The 24,572-nt window shown below is 45.7% G+C and overlaps 3 protein-coding genes and 1 non-coding gene across 7 annotated transcripts in view; 2 read left to right on the top strand and 2 right to left on the bottom strand.

Annotated features, from left to right (window-relative positions):
• FBXO34 (F-box protein 34) overlaps positions 1-797 on the bottom strand; it is a 54,035-nt gene extending 53,238 nt beyond the window's left edge. For 2 of the 3 annotated variants that reach the window (XM_035102738.2, XM_060270972.1), the window contains exon 1: positions 641-797. The gene's annotated coding sequence lies outside the window, so the exon portion shown is untranslated. The remainder of the gene's footprint in view (positions 1-640) is intronic. The other variant, XM_035102659.2, reaches the window with a different exon arrangement.
• An 8,816-nt stretch (positions 798-9,613) lies between these two features.
• IMP3 (IMP U3 small nucleolar ribonucleoprotein 3) lies at positions 9,614-14,336 on the bottom strand. Its single transcript, XM_035102545.2, has 2 exons — positions 14,221-14,336; positions 9,614-10,830 (listed from the first exon to the last, which is right to left on the bottom strand). The coding sequence occupies exon 2, from the start codon at positions 10,820-10,822 to the stop codon at positions 10,259-10,261; it is 564 nt and encodes a 187-aa protein (XP_034958436.1). The 5' UTR covers positions 10,823-10,830; positions 14,221-14,336; the 3' UTR covers positions 9,614-10,258.
• A 1,334-nt stretch (positions 14,337-15,670) lies between these two features.
• DLGAP5 (DLG associated protein 5) overlaps positions 15,671-24,572 on the top strand; it is a 22,823-nt gene continuing 13,921 nt past the window's right edge. For both annotated transcript variants that reach the window (XM_035102328.2, XM_060270948.1), the window contains exons 1-9: positions 15,671-15,723; positions 17,947-18,189; positions 18,802-19,022; positions 20,191-20,271; positions 20,762-20,849; positions 21,448-21,552; positions 21,972-22,039; positions 23,395-23,681; positions 24,371-24,507. In XM_035102328.2, coding sequence (XP_034958219.2) covers positions 17,958-18,189; positions 18,802-19,022; positions 20,191-20,271; positions 20,762-20,849; positions 21,448-21,552; positions 21,972-22,039; positions 23,395-23,681; positions 24,371-24,507 — 1,219 coding nt within the window. In that variant the 5' untranslated portion in view covers positions 15,671-15,723; positions 17,947-17,957. The remainder of the gene's footprint in view (positions 15,724-17,946; positions 18,190-18,801; positions 19,023-20,190; positions 20,272-20,761; positions 20,850-21,447; positions 21,553-21,971; positions 22,040-23,394; positions 23,682-24,370; positions 24,508-24,572) is intronic.
• Positions 21,185-21,319, top strand: LOC118075503 (small Cajal body-specific RNA 14). The gene has a single exon (XR_004691386.1). It is a non-coding gene; the product is annotated as a small Cajal body-specific RNA 14 (non-coding RNA).

Genomic DNA, 24,572 nt, shown 5'->3' with positions numbered 1-24,572 from the left:
GCCTCCTGGAAACAGAAAACCTCTCCATCATCCCAAACCCTGGAAGCAGCAGGGACTCCAACTCCATATTCCCCAAGCACGACAAAATCCTAAATATAGGGGCCCTCCTACACTCAAGCAGGGGGTGGGGGGAATGGGGACGAGAAGCCTCCGCCCCACAAAAAAACAACCCTGAAATGCAAAGGCAGTCCAAATCCTCTTTAAGCCCTGAATACGGAGAAGCCCCCCCCATACCCCCAAAGCTAAAGAGGAGGGCCAAACCCCCACCCCCCAAAAAAGGATGGAGACACCTCGATTTTCACCCCACAGGCACCCCAAAATATGTGCAGGGGGGAGGGGGTTCCTCTTCCCAGAATGAGGCTGAAACCCGAACGACCCCGCCTCAAATATCAAGCCCCCCCCCAAAAAAAGGAAAGGAGAATTCCCCTACAATCCTTCAAGGGGGGGAACCCCTCATATAGGGGGTAGGTCTTATTATAGCGCTGAAAAGCGGGCTTTGGGGTGTGGGGCTCCCAAGGGCGCCCTCGGGGGTTGTTTTGGTGAGGGGGTGAAGAAAGCCCCCCGCTGTGGTTCCCGAGGCCCGCGGCAGGTTCCACGCGAGCCCCCGGCGCGGGCCCTCCCGCGAGCGGCCTAGCCTCACCTGGCGAGGGGGCGTCTCTGGGGCCTCCGACGCTCCTTCTCCTTCTTCTGCTGGCGGCGGCGCTTCTCCTCCTCCTCCTCCTCCTTATTCCTCCTCCTCCGGCGCTACCTTCGCCGACGTCTCCTCCGTCCCGCTTCCCTCGCTCGGCCCCCGACCCGCGCTGGGAGGAGCCGCGGCCTCCCGCCAATCCAAGGCCCGGGGCGGAGCAGCGGCGCCGAGTGGGGCGCCGCCCGCCGGGGGAGGCTGCTGCTGCAGCAGCAGGCCGGCGGGCAGGGCTGGGCCGACCAGGCGCCCTCTCCGACCGGCGGGCCTCGCCGGCTCCCCGCCGCCTCAGCAGCAGCCGGGACAGGGAGGGACAGCCAGGCAGACCGCCCCCGCGGAGCTTAGTAGATTTGAGGCCCAGGGCCAAGCTCAGCCCCCGGGACACCCACACAAGCCCCGGCGCGGGAAAGGCCCTGGGGCCCAGCGCCCAGGGGGCCGCCCGCCGAGACCCACACTTACGGTACGGCGGTTATTAATATTGGTATTGGTTCGTTTCCTTTGCCGCCCTTCCTCCGAGGATCACAGGGCGGTCTGCAGTGGAAGAACACAAAAATATACAAAAGGGAAGAGGGCAGCCGCTTTAGTAATGCCGGGTTGCGGGGCTGGCTTTATTATTATTATTATTATTATTATTATTATTATTATTATTATTATTATTATTTACATTTCTATACCTCCCTCCGAGGATCACAGAGCACAAAAATATATGTGGGCTCAAACATAAGAGGGTGACTGCTTAGTAGTGCCAGGTTGAAGGGCTGGCTATTATTATTTACATTTCTATACCTCCCTCCAAGGATTACAGAATGGTCTGCAGTGTAAAAACACAAAAATGCATGCGTTAAAGACTCAAAGGGAAGAGGGTGCCCGCTTTAGTAATGCCAGGTCCAGGGCTGGCATTAGAGCCAGGCTTCTTACTGCTATTACTATTATTCTTATTTGTTAAATTTCTGTACCGCCCCTCACCCAAGGATCACAGGGCAGTTTGCAATATAAAAATGCATGCATTAAAGACTCAAAGGGAACAGGGTGACCACTTTAGTAGTGCCAGGTTGCAGGGCACTATTATTAATAATCCTTATGTTGATCTTAATGTTAGCTGGTGGTTGTAGGGCTAGCTTCATAAAGCCCAGGAGCTAACCTTAGAGTCAAGCTAGAGCCAGCACTTGTTTGTTTGTTTGTATGTATGTTTATACTTATCATAGAATCATAGAGTTGGAAGAGACCACAAGGGCCATCCAGTCCAACCCCCTGCCAAGCAGGAAACACCATCAAAGCATTCCTGACAGATGGCTGTCAAGCCTCCGCTTAAAGACCTCCAAAGAAGGAGACTCCACACCTTACCACACCATTTTTCCCCCTGTCAGGGACTCAAGGCATCTTACAGATTAAGAACAGCTAAAAACATTGGGGGGCGGGCATAGAAACAACAATTAAAAAAACAATTAAAACATTGGTATAATTAAAACTAAACACACACGCTATTTCAAAAACAACAATGATACTGGTCTTAATGCCAGTTTGAGTACTAGCCTTTTCAAGGCCGAGTGTCGATGTTGGAACCAGGCTTAAAAACAAGATGGTGCCAGTTTTGATGCCAAGTTGCAGTGCCAGCTTTTTTAAAGCCAAGTGCCAATCTTGGAACCAGGCACAAGGTGCCATCCTTAGAGCCAGGTTGCTACCGACTTCTTTTGAAAGCCAAGTGCCAACCTTAGAACTCATGCCATCACAGAGAGGGAAGGAACCACCTGGTTCAACCTCCGCAATGCGGAGTGCAATTGCAGCATCTCTGACCGATCACTGCCCAGCCTCTGCTTCCATCCCTCAAGCAAAGGAGATCGGATCCCCTGCTAAGGCAGCCTGATCTATCCATTCTAGCATGAGGATCCTTCTAAAGTTAAGCCAAAATCTGCTTCACTGTTTCCAGCCATAGGAACATGAAAAGCTGCATTATACTGAATCAAACCATTTACCTATCTAGTTCAGTACTGTTGACACTGGGTGACAGCAGCCAACTTTCTAGGGTTTGGGGCAGGGGACGTTCCCAGTCCCACCTGGAGGTGTTGGGAATTGAACCAGAGACCTTTTGCATGTGAAGTCTTAACAACTGGGCTACAATCACCCGTCCTCTTAATTTCTGCTTTCTGCAGACTGCAGCAATAGAGAAAGTCTCCTATCTTCTGCAGGACAACCCTTCAGATATTTGAAGGCCACTCTCACGTCTCCACTTAACCTTCCTTTTCTCTAGGTGAAACATACCCAGCATTTTCAACCGTTCCTCACAGGACTTGCACCATCCTGGTCAGCCTCCTCTGTGTTGTTGATGCTCTGGGTATATCAATGTCCATCTTAAATGGAGTTGCCCAGAACTGGAACTCTAGGTGTGTACCAACCAGTGCAGAATAAGAATTGAGTCATCAATTCTGGTATCACGTTATTTAACGAAATATGACAACTCTTAACATCAGGCTGGAACCAGCTTTTTAAAAGCCTGATTCTAACTCTTAAACCCAGTTTAATTATACCAACTTTTCTCCCCCCAGAAAGTGCTAACCTTAACGTGGGCCTGGTGCCAGTTTTTTTAAAGTTTATTTGGTTTGGTGGGCTTTTTGTTTTTAACATGTGGTGCTAATCTTACAGGCAGCCTGATACCAGCCACCCCCACAATGCAAAGCTTTGACAATCTTCTGCTAAAGGATGGTCTGCATATTGTATAAATTGCCCCGAGACACTTAGCCTCTCGGCATCTCAGCCTTTCCCAGGCATGAAGAAAACAAGAGATAAAATTACAGCCCTATCTTATCACCGTCCAAGGAAGAAGTCTGATTCTGTCAGAGTAATTAGGGGATCAGCCAAACCTCTGCAGCTCTGGTGTGTGGGCAGTGGATTATTTAATTATTGCACTTATCAGGGCTTTTCATGGGCGCAAACCACCTTATCACCGAGCTGTTTGCTTTAACCGTGAAAACAATTGCCTGCAGACACTGTGCACAGCTCCCTATTTTTCGCTCAAGATAGGCTAAGAGCTGCGTGTCAGTGGAGACATTTTCCTCAAGGGGTGGAAAGGTGCTAGATGCCTTTGCAGCTGTTCCCAAGCCGTTTGGTCCCATTTGGACAATGGTTAAAGCAGGGGTAGGCAACCTAAGGCCCATCGGCCACAAGCGCCCACGGGGGAGGGGGTCATTTAACCGGCCCACGAGCTGCCCGCTTGGTGAGTTCCCACACGCTGCGCCGGTTAGCACAGGGACTTGCTTCCACGGCAACAGAAATCGCATCTGCCCAGATGCCGGAAATCACAGAGGGATCTCCGCTGGAGTGAACCCAGCCCAGGAGAGGTAAACCTTACAGATCCCTGGGTTAAAGGAAATGTTAAAGAGACTGAGTGGGACCCAAAATATGTCTCATCCAGCACTCTGTTGCCAACAGCGGCCACCCAGAAATGCACATGCCCTCCAACATTTCTCCAATGAAAATAGGGACGTCCCATTCCATAATTTTACTATTTATACCCCGCGCATCTTACTGAGTTGCCCCAGTCACTGGGCAGCTTCCAACATATGTAAAAACACAGTAAAACATTTTAAAAACCTTCCCTCTACAGGATTGCCTTCAGATGGCTCGGTGTGTGTGTGTGTGTGTGTGTGTGTGATAACTCCATACCCTCCAACATTTTTCCAATGAAAATAGGGACATCCTAAGGAAAACTGGGACATTCCAGGATCCAGGTCAGCTTATCTAAATCAGGGACATATCTGGAAAATAGGGACACTTGGAGGGTCTGAAAGCAGGACACAAAGGCCGCAGTCTTCCCCAGTAGCTGGTATAGTGATATACTGCTGCTGAACATGGAAGTTCCATTGCCTTGGCTAATGCACAGCCTTTCTCCTTTACATCTACGGGTGAGGAAGTGGATGTGCCAGACAGTTTGAGCATATTACGCAGTTTTTGAGCTGACTGCACTGGCTGCCAGTTAGTTTTTGAGCCCAATTCAAAGTGCTGGTTTTGACTTGCAAAGCCTTAAACAGCTCAGGGCAGCAATACCTCAAGGCTTCATCTATGAGTGGTCCAGAGTGGAAGTTTGTGGAATTCTCCTGCTTGTGGGGTGCTCTCTTAAGGGAGACTCGCCTGGCCCCTTCGTTACATATCTTTAGGCGCCAGGAAAAGTGTTCCTTTTCTCCCACGCCTTTGACTAATTGAACAATCTATGGCTTTTTAAACTCTGTATGTGTGTGACTTTTTTTATTTGTTACTATGTTATATGCTTCTGTGTTGCTATATTGTAAACTGCCCTGTGATACTTGGATGAAGGGTGGTATAAAAATGTATATTATTATTATTAAAATTTATATACCTCCCTTCATCCAAAGATCTCAGGATGGTTCACAAGATAAAAATGCATGATAGAAGTTTTTAAAAAGGTTTTGTGTGTGTGTGTTTTTAACAATAAAAATAACCCTTCCCCTAACACATTTAAAAGGCCATAGAATTTTAATCGGCCAAAGGCCTGGTTGAAAGGGGACATTTTTACCTGGCTCCTAAAGGTGTATAATGAAGGTGCTAGGCAAGCCTCCCTGGGGAGAGCATTCCACGGACGACGCCACTGCAGAAAAGGCCCATTCTTGTCTTGCTACCCTCTGGACCTCTCGAGGAGGAGGCACATGAAGAAGGGCCTTGGAAGATGACCACAGATAAATTATTAAGTTTATTATTTTAATTAAGAAGTATATAAAATAAACCGTTGGCTTTTCAGGGGATCTGTGACACCTGAACCATTATGGAAATGGAAAGATGCCTTGCAACATAGTCCATATTGTTTTGTTCCTGTGGTGGTACAGCCTGTGATATCAATCGCCTGGGCTAGTGGGATGGCACAGAATGTTCAACAACATTCCAACCACCTGGGGAGCAAAAAGCTATCGGAATGTTTACAGTCCAACCTCTGTAAATGAAGACCATTAGCTTTCTACCAGGTCAAGTTGGAACCATTACTGCAATGAATGTGACAAAATGTTGATGCCTTTCAAGCCTTGCAGAAGAGCTGAGCTGTCCTGCAGAATGTTTTATATCCGATCTAATGCTAAGAACTCTACGTGTGTGAAAGCGTGCATGCATTTTTTTAGAGCTGGGCGGGGGAGGCTTAGCAAAGGCATGGTTCTAATATAAGAACATGGGCAACTTTAGCAGGCCAAAGTATATTCAGTTTGTGTACTAGAGAAAAACAGGTGGAAGAGCTGGGAGGAAGCAAAGGGGGTGTGGTAGCAGCAACAGGGGGCAGCTGTGAGAATGCAACAACCACAAGACTAAGAAAAACAGATGAAAAAGGTATGAAATATACGTAAACTTTATTCTCATTTCCTGGCCACCCAATAATAACTGTCAAAGGACCTTGAAAATGAACAGCAAGATCTAGCACTGTCCTTAAAAGGTTGAAGAAAAGACTATTAACTTCTTCCTCTTTTGTAGACCATCGGCATTACACTTTCCATTCTTAAGTTCAGAATAGAGTAGTTGCTTTGGAAGATGATAATCAGGCATCTGCACAACATGACCAGTCCAACGAAGTTGATGTTGAAGAATCCTTGCTTTGACACTGGTGACCTTTGCTTCTTCCAGTACACTGGCATTAGTTTGCCTGTCTTCCCAAGTGATGTGTAAAAATTTTTTGGGAGACACCATTGATGGAATATTTTGAGGAGTTGGGGATGGCATTTATAAGTCTTTCTCAAGGCAAATATTTTTTAGAATGCAGTATAAACACCAACAATTAGTGAACACTGGCCTGCAAGTGCTCCAATTGGAGAACAGCCTTTACCCAAGGTGTCATGGACTTTGAAGACATTCGAACTCAGGATGAGAGGAAGAAACGTGCTAAGAGGAAGGCAAGGCACTTCAGCAATTCCTCGCTGTGTTCAACTCCTGCCCGAAACCAATGTCCCCACTGTGGGAGGACGTGTGGATCCAGAATTGGCCTTTACAGTCACTTATGGACTCACTGTTAAGACCGTTCCTTCCAGCAGCACCTTAAAGACCAACTAAGTTTTTATTTTGGTATGAGCTTTCGTGTGCATGCACACGAAAGCTCATACCAAAATAAAAAACTTTAAGGTGCTGCTGGAATGAATTTTTTTATTTTGTTTCGACTACGTCAGACCAACACGGCTACCTACCTGTTAAGACCGTGTTCATGGAAGACAAGCTTACTTGGCTATAAGTGATTGCCAAAGAAGACCTTCTGCCTGGCACAGTCCATTACTGATATGTAAAGGCTTACACAGGTGAAAGGTGATCAGATAGCGGAGTTGGAGAAAGCTGGACCCCGGAAGGTTCACGTGTACCATCCCACTTGTACTTTAGCCACTGCAGAACGTGGAATGCTGGCATAGTGGCATAAGCCTCTGCACTGGGAATGCGATAGCAAATGACTAGCAGAAGGAGTGGAAGACAGGAGTGCCTGGCGTGCTCTGGTCCATGGGGTCACAAAGAGTCGGACACGACTAAACGCCTAAACAACAACAACAGCAGCAGAAGGAGCTCTCAGTTGCCAGGCAGCGTTGCAGAAAGGGCTTGCCTTACGTGGGCTGCTGCTGCTGCTGCTGCTGCATCGTGTCAGAGAAAGCCACTTTAATTATGCACCGGTTACAGCTATGCACAACCACAGATTCAGAGTGCCAATTACGCAGCAAATGCAAAGCCTTGGAAAGAGATTGCAAAAAGGCAGCTGCAGAAAGGTAACTTAACCCTTGCACATTTGCACATGTGTGTGTCAGATGCAAAGCAATTTTATTTTACTTGCTGCAACCAGCAGCAAGTGGCCTGTTGAAAAACCTCTTATAGCCCACTCCATGCTTATGCAGAATAAATTCCAAGCTTGCCCGACACAAGTTTTGTTAATAGGGACTGCAGCCAATTCAGAGCAGACCCACTGTAATTTAGATTAGTCTTGTATATTAATTTCAAGGGGTGTATTCCGCGCTGGATTCAGCCCTAAATCGTATACAGAATTTCAGTCTAAGCATTCAAACACACTCAAAAGCCATTGAAAGTTAACTTAACAAGCATTTTAGAACGTCACGGAATGGATCATAAATTGCCTTGCCTGTTTTGGCGTAGTTGTTAAGTGTTTGACTAGGCCCTGGGAGTGTAGGGTTCGAATCCCCACTCGGCCACGAAGCTCCCCAAGTGACCTTGGGCCAGTCACCTGCTCTCAGCCTAGCCTACCGCGCAGGAGGTTCTTGCAAGGATAAAATGGGGAAAATGAGTACTACAAACGCCACCTTGAGCTCCTTGGAGGAGTGGTGGCATATAAATGAAATAAGGAAATAATGGGTAGCCAAAGAATCATATTTTGTGGCTACATCAATAGGAGTATAGCATCTAGATCAAGGGAAGTAATAGTACCACTGTACTGGTCAGACCTCACCTGGAGTACTGTGTCCAGTTCCGGGCACCACAGTTCAAGAAGGATACCAACAAGCTGGAACGTGTCCAGAGAAGGGCAACCAAAATGGTCAAAGGCCTGGAAACGATGCCTTATGAGGAACGGCTTAGGGAGCTGGGTATGTTTAGCCTGGAGAAGAGAAGGTTAAGGGGTGATATGATAGCCATGTTCAAATATATAAAAGGATGTCATACAGAGGAGGGAGAAAGGTTTTCTGCTGCTCCAGAGAAGCGGACATGGAGCAATGGATTCAAACTACAAGAAAGAAGATTCCACCTAAACATTAGAAAGAACTTCCTGACAGTAAGAGCTGTTCGACTGTGGAACTTGCTGCCAAGGAGTGTGGTGGAGTCTCCTTCTTTGGAGGTCTTTAAGCGGAGGCTTGACAGCCATCTGTCAGGAATGCTTTGATGGTGTTTCCTGCCTGGCAGGGGGTTGGACTGGATGGCCCTTGTGGTCTCTTCCAACTCTATGATTCTATGTTGTTAGGTTTTCAGAAACAATTGATGAGTGCATGGTTTTGTTTTAAACTTGGCAAAAGCCAAGGTCGATTTCATGGAAAGACGGTAAAAGTTCTAAACATATTAAAACAAAATAATTTTTTAAAAATCCTTCCAGTAGCACCTTAGAGACCAACTAAATTTGTCATTGGTATGAGCTTTCGTGTGCACGCACACTTCTTCAGACTCTTCAGATTTTTTTATTTTGTTTCTACTATGGCAGACCAACACTGCTACCTACCTGTAACTAAACAAATTAAGTGACAGTGAAACACACAGAATGCTAATCTCACCCCCCCAACCAAAACAGTCATCTCAAAATGCATTATGGTGGCAAAGCTACTGTCAAAGTGAGAAATACCGAGGGAGGGGAAGGTTTCTTGCTCGCAACTGGGGCCAGCACAGCAGAGCAGTGTGAGAGAAATGCACAAACACTTAAGCATTGATTCAAAGACTGAGGTACCAGCCAAGAAATTCAGCAGCGGAATGACTTCTACTGTACTATCAAGGAACATGTTACCATAGAGACAGAGAGGAAATTATTTTGCTGAGGTGCCGGGGGGGGGGGGGAGCAGATCCTTGAAAAGAATAGCTGTGTGGATTAGTTGTGGGCAGCCATCCAGTCCGCGATCAGAAGTGAATGATACTGCTTGTTGGCTTTTTAATTAAAGATGGATCAAGATTTGGGGTTGTTTTCTAGGGAGCAGTCAAATATAATCTGTTATTTAACTTCTCCTGTAAGATGTCTGTGACAGAGAGAATGCCAGACAGTGCATTTGCTTTTCCAAGCATGCGCCGACAACTTTTAGTCCACCACCCTCTGGTGGAGACTGTCTCTCTCTGCGTGTTATCCAAGTCCCAAGCCTGTCATTTTGTTTTTTTCCCTAAAGTAAAGAGAAGGTGCCATTGCAGTTCAACCTTTGCCATCGGAATATAAGAATATAGGAAAATGGAGTGCTGAGAAAAAGGAATAATGACAATTGGATTTGGAGATGGAAGATATTGTTTGTTTATAGAAAGTGGTTTTGTTAGGTGTTACATTGGCATGTATGAAGTGATTATTGTTTATATATAGCAGACAGATGAAGAACCGGAAGTTCTTTAATCTCTGAACTCTATCTTTTCTATTTCCTCTTGAAAGCTCTTTTCTATATCTTTTTCCTTATCTCTCTTTCCTTCCTTCCTTTTTTCTTTTACGTCATGTCTTTATCTTACAGTACTTAATGTTGGACAAAAATGATATTTTTTAAAAAATGAATATGACATACAGGCATCGTTAGGATCTACACACACAAACCGGACAGCAGAGTCAATATTGCAAGCAGCGGTAAACAGTTACCCTCCAAAATATCAAGACTATCCACATTAATCAGGGCATTAACTGCCAAGTGGGGAAAATGTTAGGGCCCTTGGAGATTACCTGGGCTAAGCATTCCAGGCCTACCCACCCCTTTGGTCCATAAGGATTGCGCAAGAGATAGATGTTTTTGTTTTATTCTGTATTTTGTGTTCTCATTGGACATTCTTATGTTGTGAACTGCCCTGTGATCTTCGGGCGAAGGGCAGCGTACAAATTTAATAAATAAGTCAGGTCAACAAATTGGGAAAGGGTGCCCCCACTTTTTTAAAAAATAATAATTAGCAAGCCAAATCAAAATCATCCCGTTCCTGATTGTAGTTGAGCACATGCTGGCGGATGCGAGAGGAGTCGGTCCAGGTGATGAAGTCCTCCATCGCCCGAGTCACCAAGAAGGCCGGGTCCGTCACGACCTCGGGCCCAACTCGGACATGCCCCTGCTCCACAAAGGTGACGGCCGATTTCAAGTTCTGGGCCATACGGAGCTTCAGGAGCAGGCAAGGCAGGCGGCGGCGGCAGAAGGAGGAGGCCGAGACGCGGTCGCACAGCTCCAGAGAGCTCTTGGAGGACACCAACCCCATGGCATAGAGCTTCTCTAGGAGAGCGGCAGTGCTCCGAGCCCGGAAAGCCGCCGACTCCGGCGCTTCACCGAGGTCCCGAATGCGGCGGGCCAGCTCCCGAACCGCGCGGCTCAGCTGGTTGTAGCGGGTGTAGTCCTCCCTGCGCTGCAAGCGGAAGCGGCGGAGCACTCGCAGCTCGGCAAGGTTTCCAGAGGCAGCCTCCCAGTTCACCAGGTCCAGCTTCTTGAGGAGCTTCTGCTCGTGGAATTTCAGCTTGCGCACCATCGTTCCTCCTAGATGCAAATGGCCAGAGAGAGATAAGCTTAGCTAAACACATTATAATCAATTATAAACCAGTTAGGTTCCGGGCCCAATTCAAAGTGCTGGTTTAGACCTATAAAACCTTACACGGCTCAGGACCACAATACCCCTTTCCAAATGAACTTCCCCGAACCCTGGGATCATCTTCTGGGGAACTTCTTCATGTGCCTCCTCCACGAGAGGTCCGGAGGTTAGCAACATGAGAACAGGCCTTCTCTGCAGTGGCTGCCCTTTTATAATGGGATGGGGGTGGTGGTTATTGGGTTGTTTTTGCTTATATTTTTATTATGTGTTTTATGTTTTTATATTGTGCTTACAGGTTGTAACCGCCCTGAGACCTGCGGGTAAAAAGCAGTACAGTGGTACCTCGACTTACGAAGGCGATCCGTTCCGCGGCGCTCTTCATAAGTCGAAACCTTCAGATGTCGAAGTGTCCATTTTGCGCATGCGCGAAGCGCAATTTTGCGCTTTGTGCAGATTGTGCGCACGGCGAAAATACTTCCGGGTTTGCCGACTTCGTAAGTCGAAACCTTCAGAAGTCGAGGCATTTGGAAGTTGAAGTACCACTGTATACAAATTTAATAAATAATCATGATTGTCCTTAAACACTTAGGAAGCACCGCAAGCTTATGTTGGAAATGTAAGAAAGAGGAAGGTTCCTTTTATCATATGTGGTTGACTTGCCCATTAGTGAAAGATTTCTGGGGGGAAATTTATAATGAATTAAAGAGAGTGTTGAAAAACACATTTACCAAGAAACCAGAATCTTTTCTACTGGGTATAGTCGGGAGAGAGATTCCTAAGAAAAATGTTAATTTTTTAATGTATGCCACAACAGCGGCAAGAGTTCTGCTAGCTAAGAACTGGAAATCCCATGAATTACCAACAGTGGACGATTGGCAAATGAAGATGGAAATGGCTGAGATGACCGGAAGAATCCACGACCGGGGAGAAGAAGCGACAGAAGAAGAGTGGAAAGACTTTATTTGAAAAAACATGCAAAAATTGTATACCAAGAATAGTTTTAGAATTGGATAGAAGCTGAGGATTTAAAATCTAAGTGAAGTACACAGAAAGGATAGATTTGAAATTTTAAGATATGTATTTAAAAATGCATTAGAAATTGCTAAAAGATAAAAATGAAATGAAGAGCAGATGGAGAGAACTCGAGGAGGTCCCTATATACAATGTTAAAGAAATTTGGATTTGTAATTAGATGTTTGTTTTCTTTCTTTTTTTATTGTTATGTTATTGTTTTTAATGTGTTTTACTGCCTTTTAAGTTGTTGTTGATTTTTTGTTTTTCTCTTTTGTGTTTATAAAATCAATAAAAATCATTATATATATAAAAAAGGAAGCACCGCAAGCTTTCTACGCACAATGCAGATACTAAAATATAAGGTAGTTCTAAAGAAGTGTAGTTCAGTGGTAGAGAATCTGTCTTGCATGCAAAGCATCCTAGATTCAATCTCTGACAGCAGCAGATTCCTGCTTGGAGAGCTACTGCAGGTTCAGGTAGTCATACCATTGGTCCATCTATCTAAGTGCCATCCTGTAAGCAAAAAGAGACCACAGAGATGGCAAGAAGGGGGAAGAGAAGAAGCTAGCTCAATGCAGGATTAATGTCAGCAGATATACCCCCATGACTGCAGGTTTCATTTCAGTTGGAGAGGAGGAGTAATAGTTCAGCCAGTGACTTTGCAGAATATGTGGTCCTGACAACGTGTGACCTACGAAGGAAAATGCAGCCCCTGAAAACCATGTATTGTGCCCTGCCAAATATTTGACAACACCACTAGCAATAGGGGGGTGAACGGACAAGAAGATAATCCTATGTAGCTGATTGGCAGGATAGAATAGTTAAATGGATACATAGTGTACTTTCTGCCAAGGAATTCAAGTTGTGGAACGCCCTCCCATCAGATGGCAAGGAGATATGTAAATAGACAACCTTTAGAAGACATCTGAAGGCAGTCCTTTTCAGGGAAGTTTTTTAATGTTCAATGTTTTATTGTGTTTTTATGAGTGTTGGCAGCTGCCCAGAGTGGCTGCCTGCGGCAACCCACATGGGCGGGGTAAAAATAATAAAATTATTATTATTATCATTAGGATTATGTCAGTTTATGGGAGCTTAATGGCTGGGCCCATGGAAAACACCCCAGGTGCAATTGCTCCCATCTCTACTTAGAAGGATTAGGTAAGGGGACATACACAACTGCTGGAAATCTACTGCACAGAAAATACTGACAGTATTAACTGAGGTCATACACCCTGCCCTGGCATAATTCCTGGCTTTTAAAATAATACTATATGATGCAACAAAAATATGTATTTTTTAAATTGTTTACCATGTCTCTTTAGCACTTGGGATATATCCCTATCTCTATACCTGACATATAAACGCACAAAGGAAGATAATAATAAGTTTTCATGGGGTATTACCACTACGAATATTAGAACCAGGCTCAGCGAAGTACGTTGATTTCATTGAAAAGTACAGACATCTCTGAAATTTAAAAATTCCTTCAGTAGCACCTTAAAGACCAACTAGGTTTTTATTTTGGTATGAGCTTTCGTGTAAATAAAAACTTAGTTGGTCTTTAAGGTGCTACTGAAGGATTTTTTTTATTTTGCTTAGACTCAGACCAACATGGCTACCTACCTGTAACTATCTCTGAAATTTGTTAGTTAAGGTAAAAATAAGATCATTGAAGTATGATATAGAATTTACTAAGGATGATATACAATGAAACACAGCAAGGAGGGACATGAGGAAGTCAACAGTGTCAGGACACATGAATGATAAATATGGTTGTTTTTCATTTTTTCTTTTTGTATTTTGTATTCTTGTGTTTTATGTGATTTTTTGTATTGTTGTATTTTCGTGTTTTATATGGTTCCCCCCCCCAGTTTTTATAAAACCAATAAATATATTTGGGGGAAAAGAAAGAAAAGTACAGACATCTCTTTGGTAAGTGATCAAGCAAGAAGAGCCCAGCTTCCTAGTCTTACATTGGCCAGCCAAAGGGAGAGATACAAGCAGGAACAGGGTAGATCAACATTATCCCCACTTGCGATTTCCTGTAACTAATATATAGCGCCTCGTGCCTAGCACCCATCAACAGAGATCTCCTCCATGTATTTGCCTAATTCCTTTTAAATGCTATCCGACTTCGCGGTTGTCACTACGCCATGTGGCAGTGAGTTCCACAGGTTAACTGCCTTCCAACGAAACTACGTGCATTCCTCTAATGCGAAAAGTGGGGGCTGGATCAAACAAATACAAACAAAGAGGAGAAAGGAAAGCCAGAGGAAAGAAATATTTGCCCCCCCCCGAAAAAAACACCCCAACCACCAACTGACCTGCAGCGGCTTCACAGACAGCAAAAAATCAGGCTCTGCAAAAGTCCTGGGGAAACCAGCACCAGAATCAACAACGTGGGGAAGAGCCGAGGAACTTCCTTTTCCGGTCTCCGAGCTCCGCCCACTTCCGCTTCTTGTTGAACATAGACATAATAAATGTGATATAGCTGCGCACAGCACAACTTCAGGGTTCCCTTGGAATATTCTTCTCCGACAATAACAAATACTGCAGAGAATATCCCCCACCCCCAGTGGCAGCAGCAACTTTTTAAAAGCAATATATCCTAGACATATTTTGTTGGGTTGGGTGCAGTCTCAGGGTAAAGGTAAAGGGACCCCTGACCATTAGGTCCAGTCGTGACCGACTCTGGGGTTGTGCGCTCATCTCGCATTATTGGCCGAGGGAGCCGGCGTACAGCTTCCAGGTCATGTGGCCAGCATGACAAAGCCGCTTCTGGCAGCACATGGAAACGCCGTTTACCTTCCCGCTGTAGCGGTTCCTATTTATCTACTTGCACTTTGACGTGCTTTCGAACTGCTAGGTTGGCAGGATCTGGGACCGAGCAACGGGAGCTCACCCCGTCACAGGGATTCGAACCGCCGACCTTCTGATCGGCAAGCCCTAGGCTCAGTGGTTTAACCCACTGCGCCACCTGGGTCCCCTGCAGTCTCAGGGAGGGGGCTGCAAAAGGGAGGCCCAAACGAGGTGTAGCTGCTGTTTTATGCTAACAGTTGCTAGGTGAGAGCTGAGTTCAGGGTGCAGGGGACCAAAGGTGGACACCAGCCTTCTACTAACACCCCAGACCAGTGCCGGATTTACGTATAAGCTAAAGAAGCTATAGCTCAGGGCCCCACTCTCTTGGGGGTCCCCCCAAAATTACTGATTAATTTAAAAGCTGACATCATCAAGTAAAGATTCCAAGTAAATATCAGTAGGAACTTTATGATAGTAAGAGCTGTTTGACTGGGAAAGAGGCGGAAAAGAGATGCTGTCCTTCCTTGGAGGTTTTTAAGCAGAGGTTGGGTGGCCATTCTGTTGCCTGCTTGCCGGTTGCAGTAGGAGGCTACATTTTAAAAATCAACATCGAATTCCTGGAGTTTACAGGAGAAGCATCGAGTCCCGCTGGTACCTAATAGGCGCGCGCCTCTCTCATCTACCTACCTCTATAGGTTCGGCTCTCTGAAACGAAGAAGCTAGCCAATGAAAGAGCGAGTGACGGAATTCTCCGCTTCGAGCCAATCAGTGGCCCTGGAAGGAAGTGCGGCGGAGGGCGTGGAAAAGAGAAACGCGGCGCGAAATAAGAAGGCGGGGCCGACGCTGTTGTTTCCCCCGCCCAAAACGTGCGTGAGTAAGCGAGCCTCCAATTGGTGGGCAAAACAACCAATGGGCGGTCTGCATTCTGACGCCAGCGACCAATCAGCGACGGGGACTATAATATTTGAATCTGAGGCCAGCCGAGAGGCAGTTTGAGGGTCGACGCTGGAGCTAGTAGGTTGCGTTTGGTGAGTTGGCCGGCCGGCTGTGGGGGCTGAGAAGGCCCCATAAATGGGGGGGGAGGGACTGAGGGGGGGAGGACCGGTTGCTTGGCGGTTCGTTCCTCGTCTTATGAGGGGGGGGGTGAGAAGCATCGGCCGAACTCCAGTTCTCCTTCGCGTAGAGTGTCTGCGGAACTCCCTGCCACAGGATGGCCGCCTACTTGGACGGCTTTCACAATGAGGGTTTGGCAGGTTCGCGGAGGCTGCTATCGCAGCTACTCTCCACGCGCGCGCTTTCCCCTGAATAATTTGGGATAATAGGTGGTGTGCGATGCCAGTCTTTCTTGGAGTAGACCCATTGGAGTCAATGGCCACGAAGGCTCTGCCTCCACAGCTTGTTGTTTAGTCGTTTAGTCGTGTCCGACTCTTCGTGACCCCATGGACCATAGCACGCCAGGCACTCCTGTCTTGCACTGCCTCCCGCAGTTTGGTCAAACTCATGTTCGTAGCTTCGAGAACACTGTCCAACCATCTTGTCCTCTGTCGTCCCCTTCTCCTTGTGCCCTCAATCTTTCCCAACATCAGGGTCTTTTCCAAGGATTCTTCTCTTCTCATGAGGTGGCCAAAGTATTGGAGCCTCAGCTTCACGATCTGTCCTTCCAGGGAGCACTCAGGGCTGATTTCCTTAAGAATGGATAGGTTTGATCTTCTAGCAGTCCATGGGACTCTCAAGAGTCTCCTCCAGCACCACAATTCAAAAGCATCAATTCTTCGGCGATCAGCCTTCTTTATGGTCCAGCTCTCACTTCCATACATCACTACTAGGAAAACCATAGCTTTAACTATACGGACCTTTGTCGGCAAGGTGATGTCTCTGCTTTTTAAGATGCTGTCTAGGTTTGTCATTGCTTTTCTCCCAAGAAGCAGGCGTCTTTTAATTTCGTGACTGCTGTCACCATCTGCAGTGATCAAGGAGCCCAAGAAAGTAAAATCTCTCACTGCCTCCACAGCTGGGAGGCAGCAATTGCTTCTGAGTGGCGGTTGCTGGGAACCACAAGTGGGATTCCCAACTGGGGTACCTGGTCTTCCACTGTGAGATCTGGATGCTTTGCCCCCTTTCGCCTGATCCTGCAGCAGGGAACTTTCTACTACGGTATGTGTTAGATTTGCAAAACATCCCTCATCCAAATATCTCAGAACACGGGTAGGCAAACTAAGGCCCAGGGGCCGGATCTGGCCCAAGCGCCTTCTCAGTCCAGCCTGTGGATGGTTCGGGAATCAGCGTGTTTTTACATGAATAGAATGTGTCCTTTTATTTAAAATGCAACTCTGGGTTATTTGTGAGGCATAGGAATTTGTTCATTGCCCCCCTCCAATATAATCTGCCCCCTACAAGGTCTGAGGGACAGTGGACCGGCCCCCTGCTGATAAAGTTTGCTGACCCCTGTGTCAGGATGGTGTTTCATTACATTCTTCCCGATTGCACATCTTAAAGTAGCCACTTGTTCTGCGCTGCTCTGGTTCCCCAGAAGAGGCTTATTCCTGCTGTCCACATGACCCAGAAGTTGGCTCCCTTGGCCTATAGAGCGAGATGAGTGCCGCTACTTCAGAGTCATCTGCAACTGGTCAGGGGTGCTGTTATAAGAATTTTAAGGTCATGTGTGTATATATATATATATATATATATATATATATATATATATATATATAATAAATGTTCGTAAATGTACCAAGCAAACACGGCTTAGCCAGGCTCCCTGGTAATCCAACATTAACAGGTAACTTGCCAGACAGGAGATAAACAAGGTGCTCAGATTTCTGCTGTATGCCCCATGGACCAGAGCACGCCAGGCACTCCTGTCTTGTACTGCCTCCCGCAGTTTGGTCAGACTCATGTTGGTAGCTTCGAGAACACTGTCCAACCATCTCTTCCTCTGTCGTCCCCTTCTCCTTGTGCCCTCAATCTTTCCCAACATCAGGGTCTTTTCCAAGGATTCTTCTCTTCTCACGATCTGTCCTTCCAGTGAGCACTAAGGGCTGATTTCCTTCAGAATGGATAGGTTTGATCTTCTTGCAGTCCATGGGACTCTCAAGAGTCTCCTCCAGCACCATAATTCAAAAACATCAATTCTTCAGCGATCAGCCTTCTTTGTGGTCCAGCTCTCACTTCCATACACTACTGTTTTGCAAGTAGGGTGCCCCAAAAGGGCGGGCATCCATAGCCTATAATCTTTCTCACTTCGCATCTAGAAAACAGCAGGATGGCTTCCACTTTTGCTACTCGGTACAAAAAGGACCTAAGTACGGAGGCCTTGAAGACAAAACTTGCTCACCGAAGGTCCGTTTCCCAAAAGGAGAGCAGACACAAGGAATTTAATAAAGGCAGGCAGTTTGGACTCATTGATGTCAACGCACAGGCATCAAGAAATGGTGAGCTTTCACTGCTGGAGGAGACAGGTGAAGGATACTCCCTAAGGAGCAGCACAAAGTCAAGTAAGTAAAAACTTGTAACTCGTGTTTGACAAAGCACTGGTTTTTAGACTTGTAGAGTTTCCTACATCTCCAAAGTTAATGTGCTACAGAGGCCTTGTTAACAAAACAGAAACTGATAAATGACCAAGTTCAGATGTCACCCACCCCAGAATTCCTAAGGCACTCAAATGTTAAGATGTTAAGTTAGAGGTGAACAGTGGGAGAGACACATTTGCTAATGATAGTGGATTATTTATTAGAGTGGTTAAAACAAAAAGATTGTGAAGAGCTCCAAAAAGGATCTCTTGAAAAGTGGCTGAACAGGCAGTAAAATGGCAGGTGCAATTTACTGTAAACAAAGGTAAAGTGATTCATGTAGTGGCAGATAATACTAATTTTGCATATTTGATCCTCTGGACTGAAATGACAATGAATGACCAGGAATGAGACCCTGGGATAATAGTGGATAGGTAGATGAATATGGCTGTCTCCAATTTAGGTCCCTTTTGGAAGTACGGTAAATCATATTGAAATCCATGAGATGTTTTGATGTAAACACAGATAGGATTGGACTGTTAATTCCTGTGAAGTTATTCTGATGGGGATCTAAAGTTATTTTTGCTTCCCATGTAGGCCAGAAATCAAGTGCTTCAGCTAAGTCTCGTGAACAGGAGCGTTTGGAACTGCTACAGCGTTACAAAGCTGAGAAAGAACTGCGGAAGTTACAAGAGCAGAGAAAGCCCATATTTAAATGTGGGCAGTTCAAACCAGGGGCACCTGTCTTCCTTTCAAAACCATCAAATATTCCGGTGCTCAGCAAGCCAAAGGAGACGGTAACAAAAGCAACAAGTGTGGTACGTGTACTTAACTCTCCTGTGTTTCTTTTCCATGATGCTGGGTTGTCCTAGTTTGCCCAAACCAGAGTTGAATATTATGGTTTGAAATAGGTTCTGATTTTGAAGGGGTGGTATGCCTTATGTGGACCAGAAAAAAGGGATTGGTGGGTAGTGCTTAAGGAAGGAAGGAGTCAGCTAGATTGACAATGGGCACTCCAATAATTTATGTCTGTTATGTGTAATTGTGGTGCTGACCGTCAGTTGTGTTCCATTACTAAAGTCAAGGGCCTTCAGAGCAGGGGTTTGCCAGGGTAGCTTGTTTTGAATAAGATTGTCCCCTGAAGTAGGATAAGGGAAGTACTTAAGTTCTCATTTCAAACACTCAAGCGCTTCCCTCGGGGAAAATTAGATATGCATGCAACCTTCTAATGTGACTTGGGCTGTGCACACATTACTGGCTTTAAGCACAACTAGGCCTTTCTTTCAGTTTGTAAACTGTTGTTTTTTTAGGGGGGAGGGGGAATGCATCAAAGCACAATATTTCAAAGGAAGTGACAGGGTAGATCTGGAGTGTGGCTAACGTGTGCATACCACTTCCCAAACCGGCAGTTTGAGTGCACTGGATGTAGGGTAAATGGTACTGTGTACACAGGTTTTCACCTCAAAGCAGATAAATGTACCCAGTAAGAACAATTTTGAGCATGGTGTTTGCCCTGGTTTGCTGGTCACAGAGGTATGCTGATAGGTAAGCTGTAGAAAAATAGGGGGTGGGTAGCTTTTGCTGCCCAGCTCCCCAAGGTACTAAGTCCCCTAAGTCCATAATCCTTTAGAGACAAATGGATGGAGGCAGGATGCAGTGAAAGCAAGGCAAGTCTTTATTTTTCTGTTCCAACAAAGTTCCCTCCCCTCCTGGTAGGGAGGTAAGAGAGACCAAGAATAAAGTGTGCAGGAACCTTTAAAGCCTTTTGAAATTGTCCAACCCCTTCACTAGAGACCACCCTAAAAGCATCATGCATACATCATAGAAGGTGGTGTCCAACCTGTCCATTCTTTCATATGGTTGGCTACTCTGGTTAGGAGGTGCAAATACCGTTTTAAAAAAAATCGTTTATTGCTTAAAAATTTAATAGGAAATGTGCGTTTCTGGGGGTGATGCATGCTTACTCTATCTGTTGGGTATTCCTAGGAAATGCGCTTAACAAGGTCAAAGGTGAAGAACCAGTTGCAAGAATCAATCAAACCTCCAGCTAGACCACCGCAATCAGTGGTTTGTCTTACATTTTTATTCTTTTACATGTGGTTTGAACAGAAAAATGAGCTGCTAGAACTATGGCAGCTTGGTAATAAACCAGGGTACGTAGTCTTTATTGTTGGTGGTGTTATTTATTTCTGCATATGGGCTTAGGTTTGTGTGTTATGTGTTTGCATCTTGAAATTAAGGATCATAGCCAACTCAAAAAGTTTATAGCTTTGCAAATGTTTATGTTAATTTGAGCCCTCATAGAAATTTACTAATAGCAAAGTAAATTCTAACCTACCTATATATATATATATATGCAGCCAAAATATTTGCAAGCAGGCTTATTTGCAAGAATAGATGTAAGGTTCATATAACTGAGGCAATTGTCTTACCACAGGCTCTTATTGGGAATTAAAGGAAGGCTCTGTAGAAGTAAATGGATGGTAAACTGTGTGTGTGTGTCTCCCAGTAACAAAGGTATGCAGTTCTGAAACCCTGACTCCATTTCTCTCTATAGATGGTGCCTAGCAAGGGCTCCACTCTGCAAACAGCTCAGCATAACCAGAGGCAGATCTACGTAGACAAACCCCCCAAAGAGAGGAAAGGTATGCATCGTCATCCAAATTCTGTAGGGTTGCCCCAAACCTTTGGGGGCTGCTGTACGTGTGAGTTTCTGGATACAGTCATACCTCGGGTTACGAACACCTCGGGTTACGAACTGCGCAAACCCGGAAGTATTTTTGCCGCGTGCACAGAAGTGGCGTGTGCTTTGCACATGCGCAAAATGGCGGTTCGGGTTACGAACTTTACGGGTTACGAACTGCGACCTGGAACGGATCGTGTTCGTAACCCGATGTATTACTGTAGTGTAGTGCTAAAGCACTGCTCCTGGAGCTCTGAGTTCAAGTCTTCCACTGAACTCCTGGATATGTAAGGCAATGTGGCTGCAGATGGAATTGGTTGCATTTGTTAATTGTATGAGTGTGACTCCCAACAGCCACGTACAGAAATTTATTGGCTCCCACGGCAGGTCCTGTGCAGTTTTCAGGTCTTCTGTGAATTAATGCCACGTACAGCCTCTGCTAAAACGCAGTGGGACTTGATTCTGAGTAGGTTGCGCTGTTGTCGTCTTGTACCCAGAATGTGAAATATTTTAAAGAGTACACATTTTTTCTTCCTCTCTACCCCCCCCCCAACTTTCAGGGGTGCAGCCTTCAACTTCCACAACTGCCACCAGAAGAGCTACAAGGGCGACCACTGCTGCTCTGACCAAAATACCACAGATATCTCGGCCCGCTGTGAGCACAGGTGAGTGAGCTAGTAAATGGCTGTGGATTGGGGAGCGAAACATCAGGCAATCCATATAGCAACAACTCTGCATTTTCTTTTTGGCCCAAACTGAACTTTCAGCATGTTTTTTCCTCCAGGAACATAGGAAGCTGCCTCATACTGAGTCAGCTATTGGTCCATCTAGCTCAATATTGTGTACACTGACTGGAAGCAGCGCCCTAAGATTTCTTTAGACTAGGTTCTATCCCAGCCCTAACTGGAAATGCCAGGGATTGAACCTTTTGGCGTGCAAAGCAGATGCTCTATCATTGAACCCTTCCCAAATATTACGCCCTACCCAAATATCTGGGATGTGTCCCCATAGAAAGCTTTTGAGAAACTTCTTCCTTCCTTGTTTTGATGAGCTTTTCAGAACCTTGTAACTTTTCTCGTTTTAGGTTTTCCGCCGCAGAAAAGGGAAGCAAGTAACAGCAAGCAGAGAGGGGTCAAAAATGCAAAGGCAACAGTAAGTGTCTTGGCTTTTCCTAGTGTTTTTCACACACTGCAACCTTCATACCAATAATCTCGACAGCCCTGTTTGTTCGATTGCTGTTATCAACATGTCGTGGGGGAAAGATTAAGAATCTTGAGCAGGGTTCGGGGACTGGATGGCTCTCCATATGTCAATGGACTTCACTTCCCATCAGCCAACCTATCCAATGTTATCTGCTTTTCTAGTTCTCCTATCTGCATACATATTTCTAGAAGTGTAACAATGATGGAGTGTGTGTGTGTGTGTGTGTGTGTGTGTGTGTGTGTGTGTGTGTGTGTATCACCCTTATACAGTAATGCATTTAGGGTGACATGTTGTCTACAGTGGTACCTCTACTTACGAATACCGTATATACTGGCGTATTAGACGGCTTTTGAACCCAGGAAATTTTTTTCAAAAGTTGGGGGCCCGTCTTATACACCGGGTCCAAGAATCTGCAGTCACCGCATACGGTGGGGGGAGCTCAAAAACGGCCGCATCCCCACTGTATGCAGTGACCATATGAACGCAAAGAAGCGCGCTCGGGAGGGGGCTGCTCCCCGCCAGGGAGAATGGCTCCCTCATGGCTTTGTGACCTGGATCAGCGCAGAGATACAGTTTTGTGTATTTCATTGGTGTCAAGCTGCTGCCTCTTCTTTTTTTGTCAGCGCAAAGCAAAGGGATCTCTCCGTCTCTCTCTCTCTCCGCTCTCTCTTTCACTGCTGCTCAGCGTCTTTCGCTGGCTGTGTGAGCCTCCGATGTCTCTGCCCCTCTATCGCTATCCTCTCTATGGTTTCTCTCCCTCTCCCTGGCTTCTATTCCCCTTTTGCTCACTGAGCCAGCCTCGTTGTCTCTCTCTCCGCTCTCTGGCTTCTTTCCCCCTCTCAATAACTAAGCAAGCAAGCAAGCAAACAAACAAACCACCATTTCCCCGGCTGCAGACTTGAGTGCTGGAGAAGACAACCTCCCCTCCCCGCCAAAAAAGGGCTGGAGTACATCCCAAATTCTATATTTTAACTTGAAAAGTAAGGGGTCGTCTTATACGCCCAGTCGCCTTATACGCCAGCATATACGGTAACTCTACTTACGAATGTTTCTACTTACGAACAGAGCTCCATCCGCCATCTTGGATGCGGTTTAGATAGGATTTATTCTACTTATGAATTTTTAGATAGGGTTGCTTCTACTTACAAAATTTTTCTCCCAATGCATTCCTATGGGATTCGACTTACAAATGTGCGTTCGGAACCCATTAAATTCGTAAGTAGAGGTACCACTGTACTCCTTACTGGCTGAGAAAAGTCCATATAATTCAAGAAAAACAAATAAACCTTTATGTCCTGTTACAGGTGTTGTGTGGCGTGAAAGAGAATCATTCAGTGGAGCCTCTGATCACCCAAATCCCTTTGGCTACAGCCGCAGAGCTGGAGAAAGAAAACCTGGAGAAAGAAAACCTTCCCGCCCCTATCATCTTGGCTCCTCCACCACAAAGGAGAGAGTGCTCATTTGCCCCCCAGAATTTTATGTTCAAGCCTCTGGAGGGTTTGACCGCCTACAAAGTCAAGCCAATGTCCCCTTCCAAGGCAGATGTATTCTTGTCACCCAATCTTTGCTGGAGCCCTGCAGAGACCACCAGGTAATGGGCTACCATAGGGTCCTCTTATGAGATAAGGAGTTGCCCAGATGCTTTTGTGACATCTCTCTGCCCTCTGCAAAAATTGTCCTTTTTAGAAATTAAAAATTGGTACTTCCAGCTCGTGAAGGTTTCACCATGAATTACTGTGGCCTTTGTCCCCAAAGACTTTAGCCACTCTTGATGTGCATCATTTGATAGAACCATGAGATATGGGAAGTCCTTTAGAGTTAACACCTTGACTCAGGCCAATATTATGAAGGCTCAGATCCAGAGTTCAGATTTCCTGAGTGATCTGAATATTTGCAAGCCTGACTTCATTAAAAAAATATCAGTGGAAAGCTGCCTGCTGTTTATTATGAAGTAGCTGTGGCAAATGAGTGCACTGCCTTGACCCAGTCAAAATGCCATGTAAGAGAAGTGGCCCCACCCCTTCCTTTCCTTGCAGGAGAGCTTCTGTGCTATGTCATTAATGGAACTTAAACTGCCTAAATGCTGTAATGTTCTGTCTATTCAGATGCTTGCCATATAATAATAATATTTATTATTATTATTATTATTATTTATTTATACCCCACCCATCTGGCTGGGTTTCCCAGTTTCTAGGTGGCTTCCAACAAAAGATTAAAAATACATTAAAACATACATGTAAAACATAATGCCAAGTAAATTATTATTATTATTATTCTTAGCAAAGTCCCTGGAGAAGGTGCTCTGGAAGCTTTGCCACAGGACTGTGGGCTTAAACAGAAGGTCTCTAGCCCAGGAATGACAAAGGCAGATCTTCAGGAACATCCATCTGTACTTGAAGTTCCAGATGCTAACACAGGTGTGTTGGGGGGTGGAGAGCGCTTTTGTAGCATAGTTGCTAACTTTCAGTCAAAAGTCCCATAT

This window comes from Zootoca vivipara, chromosome 1, assembly GCF_963506605.1.
Source record: "Zootoca vivipara chromosome 1, rZooViv1.1, whole genome shotgun sequence".
In the NCBI taxonomy this organism is placed as follows: Eukaryota; Metazoa; Chordata; class Lepidosauria; order Squamata; family Lacertidae; genus Zootoca; species Zootoca vivipara.
Note: the sequence above shows the minus strand (reverse complement) of the source record. Positions and strands in the feature narration are given on the sequence as shown.